The sequence below is a fragment of the Lacerta agilis genome, chromosome 9, assembly GCF_009819535.1.
Source record: "Lacerta agilis isolate rLacAgi1 chromosome 9, rLacAgi1.pri, whole genome shotgun sequence".
In the NCBI taxonomy this organism is placed as follows: Eukaryota; Metazoa; Chordata; class Lepidosauria; order Squamata; family Lacertidae; genus Lacerta; species Lacerta agilis.
This window is the reverse complement of record NC_046320.1, coordinates 17,772,724-17,782,380: the sequence shown is the minus strand read 5'-3', so window position 1 is coordinate 17,782,380 and position 9,657 is coordinate 17,772,724. Positions and strand designations below refer to the sequence as shown.

The window sequence follows — 9,657 nt, the reverse complement described above, 5'->3', positions numbered from 1 at the left end:
AAAACCCAGACTCTGTGGGTTAGGGCGCCAAGGGCTAAATATTGTGGGGCGATGTGAAATGTAGAGTTTAAACTGCTAAACCACCCAGGGGCCCTTATCCCAGTGTTTAGTGCCGCTTTCGAGTTAATTGGACAATGTTGGATTTTCCGCGAAATCTTGACCCCACAGGTAACGGCTGCGAGGCTAAAACTGTGAGAATGTAAAACTTAAAGTGTTTTCACCACCAGATGTTGCAGGGAGCCTTTTCTGGGTGTTTGGCGCCGTTTTAAACTGAATCAGACGAAGTCAGATTTTTGGTGAAATCCTGACCCCCGGTGGTTACGGCGCTGAGGGCTCATTTTCTGGGGTGCTGAGAAACGTAGTGTTTTCACCGGCAAACGTTGCAGGGAGTCTTTTCTGGGTGTAAATAATAAAATTATCATTATGGAATTGGACCCCCGAGCCCTGAAGGCAATCTTGTATAGCGAAAATCTTTCCAGTAGCACCTTAGAGACCAACTTGGTATCTGAAGAAGTGTGCATGCACACGAAAGCTCATACCAAGAACAAACTCAGTTGGTCTCTAAGGTGCTACTGGAAAGAATTTCCTATTTTGTTTCCTATTTTGTTTCGACTATGGCAGACCAACACGGCTACCCACCTGTAACTTGTATAGCGAAGTTAGTTTAAAAAAAAAAAAAAAAAGTTTAATGTTTTATGATGTTTTTATGTATGTGGGAGACCGCCCTGAGTGGCTGAGGTGTGGGGTATGAATAGGAAAATTATCCTTATGGAGTGGGACGTCCCTCTTTTCCTCAGAGAAATGTCGGCGGCGCTGCCTTTCTCCTTCCCTCCTTCGGCCGCCTCGTCCCTTTTAAGGAGCGGGCATGGCGGGTGCGGCTCCCGCGCTCCTTTCCTCCTCCGCGAGAGGCGCCCCGCCAAGCCTCGCTCTCTCTTCCGCGGAAGGAACGAGAAGAGCCCAAGATGGCGGTCGCCTCAGGGACAGCGATCACCTCGGAGCAGGTCAGTCCCCGGCGCTGTTGCCTGGCGCCGGCTTCGGGCGGGAAAAGGAGGAAACGAGCACTCGTTCATTTTACTGTCCTCAAATATCAACGGGGCGGGGAAAGGAAGAGGCGGCTTCGGCTTGAGGTGCCCTTCGGCTCAGGGCGCGTCGCGGAATTCGCCTCCGAAAATGAGCGTCCTCCCGGGTTATTTTTTCCCCCTCGGAAACCGGGCCAATGAAACCGGCGACGGGGATTAAACCGTGCCTTTTAAAAGCTCCGAAATCATCGGAGCGTTTGCTAACCGGGGTATCCTGGTGGTGATTTTTTTTAAAAAACCTTTTGAAATTGGCAACCCGAACGCGGCGCCCGGGCTTGCTTCTGCCGCAGCCGAGGAGCCTCAGGGCAGCGGCGGAGTCGGGTGCGCCAACCTACGCATCCCCTTCCCTTTTCCCCCAGGGCATTCGTTGCTTATTCTTATTTTATTATTTTTATTATCAGTGTTTCGTCGTCGCTCATCCGCGTCATTTGTCGCCTGGACACGTATCATGTCTGCCTTTCGCCCGGCTTTCTGAAATTAAAACCAGCCCCCTAGCGCGCGTGGGGCGACTCGCGAGGCCCGTTTGACAGACTCGGGAGGGCGAGGTTGGCGACTGCTGCTGCTTCCCAAGTCTATGGGCGCCGTAGCAAAAATAGCCGCCTGAGGGCGGGGAAAGAAATAGGGAGCGTCCTGCGCCTGCGCGCATAGGATCCGGCTAGTCTCGCTTCACCCTCGAGCAAACACGGAGGAGGCTTGAGGGCGGGGCGACCAATGGCGTGCCAAAAAGCTGTTGGACTACACCTCCCATCTGCCCCAGCCTGCACGGCCATCGGAGGACAAGGAGGGGGGCAACGCATATATAAGGATTTAAGGGAGACTTCCGGGGAATACGATCAGAGACTTTCAAAGTAGACTATAAATTCAATAGATAAAACAATAATAAAATAATAATAATATAATCTTCTCTGAAAGCGTTTTGATGGCACAGAGCCAAGAACGGTAAAGCGCACAATTTTTTGCTTTAAAGACTTTGCTCTCTGGTCCAGGCGCAATTGGGTATTGTGCAAATCTTGCTTGTGCTTTTAGTATGTGTCTCCCTCTCCCTGCCAAAAAAGACCCCCAAGGTTTGACCAAGGGCTCCTTCAGATGACCTCTTTATAGAGCACTCATCCAATTTTCTTGCACAAAGCTTGCATGGTATCCGCTCTTTATTGATCAATCAATCAATTGAATTGTTATCACATTTTTAGTGCATCACTTTCCTAACTACAAAACGGCCGTTTTTAAAAGAAAGTGGATTTGTTGCAACATAGCCCTTTGGTCCACTTTTATTTCAGAAACCTAAATTTCTGGTGTGCGACTGAATCCCTCTGGCAAGATAGTGACAGCCTGGAGGCTCCTGGCACCATACAATTGGTCTCTCAGCCTCTTCCAGTTCTCAGCTCAAACTCCCTCTTACACTTGCTTGAATGTTTGGAACCGAATTGCCGTTATGTACACAGCAGATGTTCTGAGTAGCTAGGAGTTATGCTTAGCTGTTTAGTCATTTTATATGAACAACCTGGCTATATTACAGAGAAATAACTGGGTGAAGAGCCCTGCTTCCTACACTGCATATACAGGTACATGCAACAAAACAAGTGTACTCATATTCCCCCCCCCCCATAGGAGTAGCATCCAACATAGGAACGTCACTATTGCTGAAGCAGTCCTTTTCTGCAGCTAAATGTAACTGCTTTTGCAACAAATTCAAACACGGTACTGTATAGCTATATTCTCATGACTTTGTAAATAATATTTTCTTTACAAGTTGGGCTCTTTAAACAGTTCCTACTGTGACAATCCTATTGTGGCAGAAATGAAAATTCATACCATTTTGTTATGAATAGGATACGTTGGACTTAATATATTGTTTCGGGAACTTATTTTTAAATTATTTTTAGCAAAGTTCTAATGGTCCCGTGAAGAAATCGATGCGTGAGAAAGCTGTGGAGCGGAGGAATATTAACAAAGAACACAACAGTAACTTCAAGGCTGGATATATTCCAATTGATGAAGATCGTCTGCACAAAACTGGCTTGCGAGGCAGGAAAGGCAACTTGGCCATTTGTGTGATTGTCCTCCTATTTATTTTGGCTGTCATCAATTTGATTGTAAGTAGAACAGGCTAATCAAAATATTGTGGTCATGCTTATATTGTTAAGTTAGTATTCACTAGACCAACATTGTGAATATATTTGCAGAAGTGGAGCTCCATTCACTTAAATAGGACCTAACCAACTAGATGCAAGGAACCAAATCTGTTCTTTGATGCTTCTGTTTATCTTTGGCATGGTTTGGTCACTGATTTTGAGAGCAAGCAAACTAGCAGGTCACTGTGGTTGTTTGGATGGGGGCAGCTTACATCCAGCTGCAGGTTATGAAGAGGCTGCAAGTGTGGTTGGTCCAGGAAGAAAACCTATTACTAGTAACCTTCAAATAGTAAATAACACCCAAAAAAACCAAGGTCACAAACAACGCTATGCGAAACACACAAAAATTGTAACCGGCTGATAAAGTAGTCTCAATCTTGAATCGTTTTTACATATAAACATATATTATCTGTTTATATGTAAAAACGATGCAAGATTGAGACTACTTTATCAGCCAGTTACGATTTTTGTGTGTTTGACCTTCAAATAGTAAGCTTGAAAAAAAGGATTCCTAAAAATAAATACATGGAAAGGTCTTAGTTAATTAGGTCAAAGGAATGCTCCACAACTGGTAATAAATTATATTTTGCTTCTTAGTAAACACACTATATTGCAGTCTAAGCTGTACTGTGAATTCAAGATTAAAATGTACTTATCCACTCCACATATATCGCAGAATACTCTTAGGATCTTTAGAGATTAACCAATTTCCTGCTTTTCATCCTTTCAATGGATTGCTAATTATTCAGTGTCATACTAAGAGTTATCAATCAATTTTTATTGTATATAGCCAAAGGCCTTTATAATGGACACAGAATAAAAGGAAACTTTCATCTAAAACCATACATGCAACCTGTAGCAGTTTACAACATAAAAAGACATTTACAACATTCAGGCTTAAGATTGGAGTGCATTCACATAGCTGGAACAAAGCTTCTTGGCTGCCAGCACAAATTTGGCTACCTGGTATGTAATATATAGAAGTTTATCTGCTAGGAATTAAACCGTCACTTCCTGTGTGGATTGACCTGGAAGCCAGTAAAGAATTGCCAACATAAGTTGTCCTCTGGGCGTTGTATACAGGGGGCAAATCAGCAGATAGCATGTGACGTCCTCTACCTGATTGCATCCATACATTTGCGATCCATATGAGGCATTCCTCAATATCTCCCCTCTAAATATGCTGAGTGCATCTGCTGGAATCTTAGTTCTACAAAGGCCATGCGTAGTTGTGGGAAGGTCAGAGTGTCAAGGTAACGGGGCTTGAGTGATTGGTCTTAATTTAGGGGTACCAAATGGAGTAGCGGGCAGCAATGATGGATGCTGTCTTGGTTAGCATCCTGATCAAAAATCATGTGGGCTAAGAGTTAAGACTGAGCTGCTCTTTTTTTCCTATACAACTAAAAAAGTGCAAGTATTTTTAAAAATATAAATTATTTACAGCCTGATCATATATACTTGTAAAGAGCACTGAGTTCAATTAGGATTGGTGCCTTAATTTTGGTTGCCGAATTTCCTTTCACACACATGCATGAAGATGCCCTCCTTTTAAGTTAGAGCTATGCAGTTTGTGAGCCACCAAAAACCACAATCTACCAGTTAAATGTTGTGGCCTGCCAGGAATCTGACAAGCAGAATTTATTTTGTGTTTTCAGTCCCAGGCAAACCAGAGATTGATAGAGCATCTAGTGGGTTGTCATACATGACTGGTGGGCTGTTTTCAGCTTTGTGAAAGTTTTGTGGGCCTGTTTTCAAGTAACATGTTCTTCTCAAAGGTATCTGATCCAAGCACTGGCATAACAATTTCAGAATTTATTTACATTTTAAAAAATTTAATTAATTTTTTTAGATCACGCTTATCATCTGGACTGTAATTCGCATTGGACCCAGTGGCTGTGACAGCATGGAGTTTCATGATAGTGGCTTATTGCGATTTAAACAAGACTCTGACATGGGAATTATACATCCATTGTATAAGAGCACAGTTGGAGGTCGACGTAATGAGGATTTGGTGATTGTTGGAGAGAATCAGCCAGTAAGTATCTCTTCTATTGTGTACTGCGTTCGACATCTGAGCTTCTACTTCGGATATCCTTCTCCAATGAAGTATGACAAGTATACAAGAAACAGGACTTTCATAGTAGAAGTACATAATACTCTCCCCTTGCCAGGGAGGCCCACCTAGCTCCAACATGTTATGTTTTCAGACCCTAGGTTAAAAGCCTGGCTTGTTTTAATTTATTTGTGATTGGTGGAAAATGTTCTCAGGGTGGTAATTTGATTTTGTGTTGCTGGCTGCTGTTGCTTTCTCTGTTATGGTAGTATTTTTTTGTATTGCTGATCCTGTAAATTGTTGCTTTGTTTTTATTTGTTGCAAGCTACTTGTTCATTGATTAAAAAAAGAAGATATTTAGTCTTAAGTTGTTGTTGACAGGAAGCCACAACCAAGCCCTGTAAAAGTAGCAGATTGCCTTTGTTACATTTAACACAACGTATCTCATTTGTTTCCGCAGATTGTGTTTCAGCAAGGGGAAACAAAACTTAGTGTTGCAAAGAATGGAACCTCAATTACAAGTGATATTGGTATGGAATTTGTTGACCCACGGACTCAGAATACTTTGTTTAGCACTGACTATAATACTCACGAGTTTCATTTGCCAACTGGAGTAAAAATTTTGAATGTTCAAAAAGCATCTACGGAGAGGGTATGATCTCTGTTTACTTTTCTCTGCAAGTTACATGATGCATGCTGTAATCTTAAGTTCAAACCTTTATTTACATTATAGCTAACATTCCATATAAAAAGATGAAGCATATGACTAAGTTATTTATTTAAAGCATTTTAAAATGGCCTGTGTTGGTACATGTTCAGTAGACTATAGAAGCCTAAGGTCTACTAGTATATTATAAACTAGAGATAGGGAACTCGTTCTGGTCAGTAGCCTGATTCAGTAGTGACCAACCCTCTATGGACACTTTGAAAAGTGGGTGGGGCCGCCCATCCATCAATCACCTGCTGTCATATGATGTCAGGTCATTGAAAATTCCGTATTCTTCCTTTGCAACAACAGCTTACAAGTCCAGTGTGTATGTGGTGTTGAGAGGGAAAGTTCACACGTGTTTTGCCTCCAACCACTCCTCACACCCCGAGGGAACACAGTCCTCAGAGAAGTGGTAGTAAGAAGATCCCCTACCCCTGCGATATATATACAGTAATTGCTGTCTAAATGAGGCCGCAAACAGATTGCAGTTAACTGTTATCAGTCGATAACATTGGTATGCAGTCAGTCTCTGTAGAATCGCAGCCTCCGTCCAACAGAAATGTTTTAATGGTTGAGCAGCGGTGCTTAAAAAGCAAGGCCAATTTTGTAGGAAGGTGAGTTTTTGTTTATAAAACAAAACTATTTTTTAGAAAATGCTTTGCACGGCTATTCTCTTTTCCCCTCAGATTACCAGCAATGCTACCAGTGATCTGAATATAAAGGTTGATGGACGTGCCATTGTCCGTGGAAATGAAGGTGTTTTCATCATGGGCAAAACCATAGAGTTTCATATGGGGGGCAATATGGAACTGAAAGCAGTGAGTAATTCCAGGATATTCAGTTTGTATAAATGGATTCAGTGAGCTATATATACGACTGCAACAAAGTTAAAGAAATCTGATTTGATTTGGTTCATCTACTCATCTATAGACTTAAAATGGCATAATTTTAAAAAGCCTTATAAAATTATAGCTTACTGTTACGTGTCTCAAATTTGACCTATAGGTATATATACACCTTCCAGGTCAAAACACGTAACTGCTTTGTCTGCTTAGTATAGTTACTTCTGGCAAGTTAAACACAACTATTAGATACAGCCACATGCACATACTCCATACCTATGTTTTAAAACAAAAACTTGTATTGGAATGTTCCTATTCTCTCAAAATATGCAGTTAATGCACTTGCTGCTTTTTTGAACTGAAAACTATACTGAAACAATTAGAAGAGGTGAGGGCTAGTGGATAACTTAAGTTTTGTGATGCACATAAAGCCAGAAGATGCAACGATCCAGTGTTCAAAACTCCCATTGTTCTAGGCAGTCTAGGTGCAGCCTAAGATTTCAGATTAAAACTGCAGAGTGGAAGGAAAGGACCTTTTTCTGCCTCCCCACTACCAGCTACTCTCTGAAGACTGGAGAAGAGACCCTCTTAAGAATACTATGGGGGTGGGCAGGGGAAGGACTGGACCATGCAAAAAATGAACATAATATTTTAACTGCAGTTCGTTCATTTTCAGCTTGTATTCTTGTTATAAAAAACTGTGCCTAGACTTCTCATTGTTGCACCTATAACCTAGGCTTAAGGTGCCATTTAGCGCCTAGCTTTCATATCTCAGTTTCTAACACAGCAAAGATCCCTTAGCTATCCCACAGCTGAATGGTAGAGCCTGTGCTTTTCACGCAGAAGGGTCCTTGGTTTAATCCCTGGCATCTCCAATTAATGAATAGCAGGACAAGGTATGTCATTTGTCAGACACGAGAGCCACTGCCTGTCAAGAGTAGACCATATTAAGTTGAGTGGTCAACTCTGAACAAGGAAGCTTCTTATAGTCAATTTCTCTAACATTAAGGTATTAAAGTAGATACGTTTATTCAATTGGAAATACTGTTGCTAACCTCTGCAAATGTTTCTTTGGTAGGATAAGAGCATTGTTCTAAATGGAAGTGTGATGGTCAACACAGCTCGACTGCCGAGTCCTTCACATGGGGAGAAATTAAACAATGGCGACTGGGAACGCTACAAACTTTGCATGTGCTCTGATGGGACTCTATTCCGCATTCCAGTTAAGAGCCGCAACATGGGTTGCCAAACCTCAGTTAATCCCTGCGGTAATACATATTAAAAGCAAAACAGGGCACTATCAAACGAGGAGGAGTTTAAGTTTAAAACAGTTGCATGTTTGAAAGTTTTTGTTGTTGTTGTTTTTTACCACACTTGTAAAAGAACTACATGGAGCACTTTTTTTACCCTGGACACTGCATTGAACAGATTCTTTTAAATATGAGTCGTATCATCAGACCATTTGTGCTACATATTGCTGTATTTCAGTAAGGTACTTAAGTACATTCATCACTCCAGAAGTACTTTAGGATATAGCTGAATTGAAGTCACTGAAATCTTTGCAAAGGGCCTAATGGCGCATGGTGCCAATCTCTGGCTTATCTCACTTTTGCAAGCGTACTTTCTGCAACTGGTCCGTGAGGACCTTCAGATGTGCAGATATGCATGTGAGAATAGGGTGACCACACCCACTACTGGCATGTGGGCTTTTGAAAATTGGCTGGGTGGTGAGCATGGCCTTGTGCCAAAAATGGCTAGCCATGCCTTGGCTAAAGGTTGTGTGCCTACATGGCAGTCTTCATTCATGTGCCCTCTAGCAGGGCATGATCTACTTACTTATACCCCACCCTTTGTTTTCATATATGCCTCAACAGAATATGCTGAGCAGTATTTGTGGGGAAAACACGTCTGAACAGTGGTGCTTTGAATCTTTTAGGATTATGCAGAGACTCTTCACAACAGCACAAGTTTCCATATAAATAAGTTGGCATTTCATCTGGGCAAATATCACAAATGAGATTAGTTTTTAAAAGTCTTTGGGTGCTTCAGGGTGTCGAGTACATTCTGTTTGATCTCCCTTTTTTGCCCCTCCTGTGAGTTGTCTCTCTGCAAAATATTTATAACAAAGGAGAGGCTCTACAGGAACAAAATTCAGGAACAGTTATGAAATATTTTGAAGTACAGGGCGCCATCAATTGGCTTCCCTCTGCTGTCTTCATAGGTTCTGCATTTTATTTGAATATTATAAATTTTTTAAAGCCTGCTTTTAGCAATAGTAAAAACAGCTTATTTTCCCACAGAGAAAAATAACATTCTTGAGATAAATAATTTTAGTTTAAACTGCTTTTTAAACGAGAAAAAAATTGGAAGGCAGTTCAGAGACTAATTGGGAGATTTAAAAAAAATAAACCCTCATGTTGGCAGGGTATAAGTACAACCTGACTTGCACATTCTGTTTACCCTCTCCAACTAATTCCAATGCAAATTTGTTACCCTGTGACCAATCACCTCATAGTGCACACACAAAATACAGTTAATTCAGTGTAGCACTTCATGGGTACGGGTTGGATATATTTAAATGTCATTATGAATGGAGTATTAAAATACTAAACCAAAATCATGGCAGCTCCTGTTAACCCATTAGCTTCTTTGGCAGAAACAATTGTGTTTTATTAGTTACTTAGTTACTTTTGAACTTTAAATTATTACTTTTAATTCCTCTTTTAACATGCTATTTATGTATTAGCCCTATACAGGGGTAACAATACTGATTTATGTTATCTCAGGACTTACAGCAGTGACATAAGGCACAGAAATGCTTTGAACACATGACATGTGTTAT

At 41.4% G+C, this 9,657-nt stretch overlaps 1 protein-coding gene across 1 annotated transcript; it reads left to right on the top strand.

The window, feature by feature from the left end:
* The first annotated feature begins 846 nt into the window (after positions 1–846).
* Positions 847–9,220, top strand: SGCB (sarcoglycan beta). Its single transcript, XM_033159953.1, has 6 exons — positions 847–1,001; positions 2,963–3,172; positions 5,061–5,246; positions 5,725–5,916; positions 6,660–6,791; positions 7,894–9,220. Exons 1-6 carry the CDS (start codon positions 963–965, stop codon positions 8,095–8,097), a joined length of 963 nt encoding a protein of 320 aa, XP_033015844.1. The 5' UTR covers positions 847–962; the 3' UTR covers positions 8,098–9,220.
* The last annotated feature ends 437 nt before the right edge of the window (positions 9,221–9,657 follow it).

Excerpts from the sequence above, each read along its gene's own strand:
- SGCB (XM_033159953.1), top strand. The coding sequence starts at position 963 with ATGGCGGTCGCCTCAGGGACAGCGATCACCTCGGAGCAG. Across the intron at positions 1,002-2,962 it reads CAGCGATCACCTCGGAGCAG|CAAAGTTCTAATGGTCCCGT; the intron begins GTCAGTCCCCGG and ends AATTATTTTTAG. Across the intron at positions 3,173-5,060 it reads TGGCTGTCATCAATTTGATT|ATCACGCTTATCATCTGGAC; the intron begins GTAAGTAGAACA and ends TAATTTTTTTAG.